Source organism: Chiloscyllium plagiosum, chromosome 48 (genome assembly GCF_004010195.1).
Source record: "Chiloscyllium plagiosum isolate BGI_BamShark_2017 chromosome 48, ASM401019v2, whole genome shotgun sequence".
Classification (NCBI taxonomy): Eukaryota; Metazoa; Chordata; class Chondrichthyes; order Orectolobiformes; family Hemiscylliidae; genus Chiloscyllium; species Chiloscyllium plagiosum.
Genome location: NC_057757.1, coordinates 3,275,602 through 3,281,297, shown reverse-complemented (window position 1 = coordinate 3,281,297; position 5,696 = coordinate 3,275,602). Strand labels below are relative to the sequence as shown.

General features: G+C 48.8%; 1 protein-coding gene across 4 annotated transcripts in view; it reads left to right on the top strand.

The window, feature by feature from the left end:
• Positions 1 to 151: 151 nt before the first annotated feature.
• Positions 152 to 5,696, top strand: part of LOC122544324 (histidine N-acetyltransferase-like) — a 16,916-nt gene continuing 11,371 nt past the window's right edge. Inside the window, exon 1 of one of the 4 annotated variants that reach the window (XM_043683495.1) lies at positions 152 to 298. In XM_043683495.1, the coding sequence (XP_043539430.1) occupies positions 186 to 298 (113 nt within the window). In that variant the 5' untranslated portion in view covers positions 152 to 185. Of the gene's footprint in view, positions 299 to 5,448; positions 5,644 to 5,696 lie in introns of those variants that run through there. The other 3 variants (XM_043683498.1, XM_043683496.1, XM_043683497.1) reach the window with 3 other exon arrangements.

Genomic DNA, 5,696 nt, shown 5'->3' with positions numbered 1-5,696 from the left:
CCCAGCAAACGAATATTTTTTCGACGACCTCGATTATCGAGGTCGTCAATATGATTTTCCAAGGTCCGGACTCGCTGCTCGAGAGTCCGGACCTGATCCACGGCCGATTGAGCGGTTGTCTCGGAGGTCACGGCCTTTGGCTCCGCCCCTCCGACTCGGCGTTGAATTTCTTCAATCTCACGGTCATGCTTCTGCAGCGCATCCGAGAGCGACTCCCAATGATTTCTGGATTCGACAATAAAAGCATCGATCTTCGAGTCAAGCTTGGAAAGCATTTCTGCAAGACTTGCTACTGTTGGTAAGTCCCCCGGGGCGGCTGTGGACGCCTCTGCTGCACCTGGAGAGGGTGGGGGTGGGGTTCCTGCTTGCTGAGAGCTGCGGGCTCCCTTCCCTTTAGTCATTTTAACTTAGGATTAAATTGTTTAAATGTAATATTACACAACTAATTAAATTACAAAACTATTATAAATGATTTGGTGAGCTTGGTAGGGGGTAGGTGACGCACTGTGCCCAAATCTTGGGAGGGGCACTATAGACTCAGTCTTACTGGGTCACCGCCATCTTGGATCCCCCCCTACTCCAGTCTTATTAGGACCATTCAAGTCCATGTTGGACCCGCTCGAGTCCGCACTAGGCCCACTTCAGTCTGTGCTGGGCCCACTCGAATCCGTGCTGGGCCCACTCCAGTCTGGGCTGGGCCTACTCCAGTCTGTATTGGACTGTTTCGAGTCCGTGTTGGGATGACTCAAGTATTTGCTCAGCCCACTCCAGTCTGCTTTGGGCCCAGTCCAGTCTGTATTAGGCCCACTCCAGTCTGTATTAGGCCCGTTCGAGTCTGTATTAGGCCCACTCCAGTCTGTATTGGGCCCACTAGAGTCTGTACTGGGCCCACTCCAGTCTGTATTGGGTCCACTCACGACTGTGCTGGGCCCACTCCAGTCTGTATTGGACCCACTCCTGTCTGTATTGGGTCCACTCACGACTGTGCTGGGCCCACTCCAGTCTGTATTGGGCCCACTCCAGTCTCTATTGGGCCTACTCCAGTCTCTATTGGGCACACTCCAGTCTGTATTGGGCCCACTCCAGTCTGTATTGGGCCTACTCCAGTCTGTACTAGGCCCACTCCAGTCTATGCTGGGCCCACTCCAGTCTGAATTGGGCCTACTCCAGTCTGTGCTGGGCCCATTCCAGTCTGTATTGGGCCTACTCCAGTCTGTACTGGGCCCACTCCAGTCTGTGCTGGGCCCACTCCAGTCTGTATTGGCCCACTCCAGTCTGTGCTGGGCCCACTCCAGTCTGTGCTGAGCCCACTCCAATCTGTGCTGGGCTCACTCCAGTCTGTATTGGGCCTACTCCAGTCTGTATTGGCTCCACTCCAGTCTGTGCTGGGCCCACTCCAGTCTGTGTTGGGCCCACTCCAGTCTGTGCTGGGCCCTATCGAGTCTGCGTTGGGCCCACTGCAGACCGCTTTGGGCCCACTCACGACTGTTCTGGGCCCACTCCAGTCTGTGCTGGGTGCACTTGAGTCTGTATTGGGCCCACTCCAGTTTGTATTTGGTCCACTCCGGTCTGTGCTGGGCCCACTCCAGTCTGTGTTGGGCCCACTCCAGTCTGTGCTGGGCCCACTGCAGGGTGTTCTGGGACCACCTGAGTGTGTGCTGGGCCCACTCGAGTCCGTGTTCGGCCCACTCCATTCTGTACTGGGCCCATTCGAGTCTGCGTTGGACACACTCGATTCCATGCTGGGCCCACTCCAGTCCATATTGGGCCAACTCCAGTCCGTGCTGGGCCCACTCACTGCCACCAATGTCGACCAAGCTCAGGACAACTAAGTAAAAAGAAAAGAAAAGCAGACAAGGTCGAGCTCAGGAGCACTACTTCGACATCATCTTGATGACCTCAAAGCTCTTTGTCCCATCTAGCTGGGACAGTTGACATATCTCCTTCAGACTCACCATCCTCTGGGTTTCCCTGACTCTCACTCCTTAATATTGATTGTCCCCTCATTCCCTTCTCCAACCCGCTTCTTAAAACCTACTTATCCCAGATCCTATTAATCGACTTTGATCGTAGGATTTTACAGTACAGAAGGAGGCCATCCGACAGTGTGTTTGATATACTTACAGTCATAGTCGTAGAGTTGTACAGGATGAAAACAGACCTATTGGTTCAACCAGTCCATGCCGAACATAATCCCAAACTAAATTAGTCCCACCGGCCTACTCCTGACGCACATCCCTCCAAATCTTTCCTTTCATGTACCCTTGCCTAAGTTCTGCAGAGTGTTGCCAGGGGTACAGGTGTATAGTTCCTTGAAGGTGGAGTTGCGGTAAACAGGATAGTGAAGAAGCCGTTTGGTACGCTTGCCTCTATTGGTCAGTACATTGAGTATCGGAGTTGGGAGGTCATTTTGTGGTTGCACAGGACATCGGTTAGGCCACTTTTGGAATACTGCATTCAATTCTGGTCTCCCTGCCATTAAAAAGATGTTGTGAAACTTGAGAGGGTGCAGAAAAGACTCACATGGATGTTACCAGGGTTGGAGGGCTTGAGCTATAGGGAGAGGCAGAACAGGCTGGGACTGTTTTCCCTGGAGCATTGGATATTGAGGGGTGACCTCATAGAACTTTATAAAATCATGGGAGACTTGATAGGGTGAATAGTCAAGGCCTTTTCCCCAGGGTAGGGGAATTCAGAACCAGAGGGCGTAGGTTTAGGGTGAGATGGGAAAGGTTTGAAAGGAACCCAAGGGGCAACATTTTCGTGCAGAGAGTGGTGTGCGTATGGAATGAGGAAGTGGTGGAGGCTGGTACAATTGCAACACATAAAAAGCATCTGAATGGGTGCATGAATATGGAGGCTTTAGAGGAATATGGGCCAAACGCTGGCAAGTGGACTGGATTAATTTAGGATATCTGGTTGGCATGACAAGTATGGACCGAAGGGTCTACTTTGATGCTGAATGATTCTGTGACCCATCGTCTCTGTCATGCTCCTGAAAGAGCTATCCAGCTGGTCCCACTCTCTAGCCCTACCTCCGTTGCACTCTAACTCCATCTAACTTTCAAATATATCTCCAATTCTCTTTTGAAACCTCCAATTGAATTTACCTCCACCACTCTCTCTGAGGCAGCGCATTCCAAATCCTAACAACTCTCTGAGTAAAGAGGTTTCCCCTCATCTCACTTCATACTCTCTTGCTGACAGTTGAAATTATGACCCCTAGTTACTGACATACTAGTTAGTGGAAACAGGATATCCTTCTTGACTCTGTCAAAATTGTTCATAATTTTGAACACTTCAATGAGGTCACCTCTTAATCTTCTCTGCTCCAGAGCAATTCAGCCCAATCTCTATAATCTTTCCTTGTAACTCAAATCCCTCATTTTTTGAAGCTCAGGTTGATAATATGCCTAGGTAACATCATTAATGAAGCGCTTCACTGGAGACTCTCACTGATTATGTTACCTAGTCATGGTGACGAAACATCTGAAAACAATCCTTCCAGCTCAGCGAGCTAAGTTACATATTTATCAAATCCCTCATTCCCAGTATCATCTTAATACACATCCTTTGCACTCTCTTCGTGACTTTAATAAGGTGCCCAGAATTGAACACAGTCCACCAATGAAGAGGTGGAGCATCACTTCCCATGTTTTTATACTTTTGATCTCTCCTCACGCAGCCCGGGATTGAATTTTGCCACTCAATGCGGGCTAGGAGCATCTTGGGACATATTCCGAGGTGAAAGGCAGCTACATCAATGTAGATTATTGTTGCTGAGTCGTGGGAGGGGAGCCAGAGACATTTATTTTGGCTGCTCCAGCAGGCGGCAGCACTTCACAACATCTGGAGATTCAATCCTTTGTTCCTGGGGGCATATCACCACCTGGTGGCCATGACATGTATGGCAGGCTTTCTGTTCATTAAAAACATACATGGCCTAACAAGTCCCTCATATTGTGAGGAAGTCTTGCAGCACGGAAACGGGACGATGACCAGATATCCTAAACCGAGCTAGTCGGAACCCATGCACCTCCGGACCCATGGTTCCAGCTTGGAGGCGGATGTCATGGGCGTCCTGGTACGGTGACCCCGTCCAATGTCAAGCATTGTAGGGCCCTGGGTAGTGTTGCAGAACCAACAGACCTAAGGTTCAGGTACTCAGGTCTTTAAAGCTTACGTCACATGTAGACAGGGTGGTTAAGAAAGTATTTAGCACGCTTGCCTTCATTGCTCAGACCTTTGAGTATAGACGCTGGGGCGTCATGTTGAGGTTGTACAGGAATTTGGTGACGCCTTTTCTGGAGTACTGTGTCCAGTTCTGGCCGCCCTGTTATAAGAAGTATATTATTAAGGTGGAGAGAGTTCAGAAGAAAAATACCAGGATGTTGCCGGGTATGGAAGGTTTGAGATATAACAATAGACTGGATAGACTTTTTTTCACTGGAGCGTAGGGGTTGAGAGGAGACCTTATTGAGTTTTATACAATCCTGAGAGGCATAGATAAGGTGAATGGCAGGTGAATTTTCCCTAGAGTGGGCGAGTTCAAAGCAAGGGGGCATATTTTTAAGGTGAAAGAAAAAAGATTTAATAAGGACCTGAGGGGCAATGTTTTCAGACAAAGGGTGGTCTGTGTGTGGAGTGAATTTCCAGAGGAGTGTGTGGATGTGGGTATAGCTACAATATTTTAAAAAAATTTGAAAAGTACATGAATAGGAAAGTTAAAAATCACACAACACCAGGTTATAGTCCAACAGGTTTAGCTGGAAGCACACTAGCTATTTTTTAACACTGTACACCCCAGTCCAACACCGGCATCTCCAAATCATGAAGAGGAAAGGTTTGGAGGGATATGGGCCAGGAGCAGGTAGGTGGGTCTAGTTTAGTTTGGGATTATGGACTGGTTGGATGAACAGTCTGTTTCTGTGCTGTAATGACTCTTGGACTGGATAGGTATCAAGGGAAATGTACCAAAGGCAGAAAAATGGGACTAGATTAATTGTAAAAACTGGGCAACATGGACAAGTTCGGACGAAGGGTCTGTTTCCATGCTGTAAATCTCTATGACTCTAAGCAAAAGAGACTGTTTCAGGGAGTGAAGTCAATACAATGAAGTAATTCACTGGTGAACATGGTCATTGCTGCAGGAGGGGAAGAGAGGGGAAGACAGCAGCCTATCTGTGCACAATGAGATCCTATAACCGTGAGATAGAAATTAAACACCTCAAGGTGCAGTTGTTGTTTTGGGCACGGTGGGGGTGGGCAATGGAGAGGAGGGGGGGAGTATTTACCTCAGGACACCAGGAGGCACTCCCCCCATCCCGAACAGGACACCATTTCAAGGCTTCAAGCAGGAATTGTGGGAGTAAGGAGGGGGAAGGGAAATCACACTGAGGGTAGGGTTGTGGGGAGGTTGCAAGGTGAAGGTGAGAAAGGGGAGGTAATTTAATTAGTTTATCTTCTCACATCCCTCCTGCCAAGAGTCCAGAGTGACAATTACAGCATATCTGCCAATGCACTTTGGAACGTGGAATGGGGTCATGGGTGGACGGGAAGCACGTTAAAAGATTAGACAGAACAGGGGAGCTTTCAAAAAGCAAGCCTCTCTCAAGCTCCGGCACTGCACATTTTCATCCACAGGTAAATTTAGCGCTGGGGCCTTTACTCAAAATTTCTTTCCAGTGTTGTTAAAC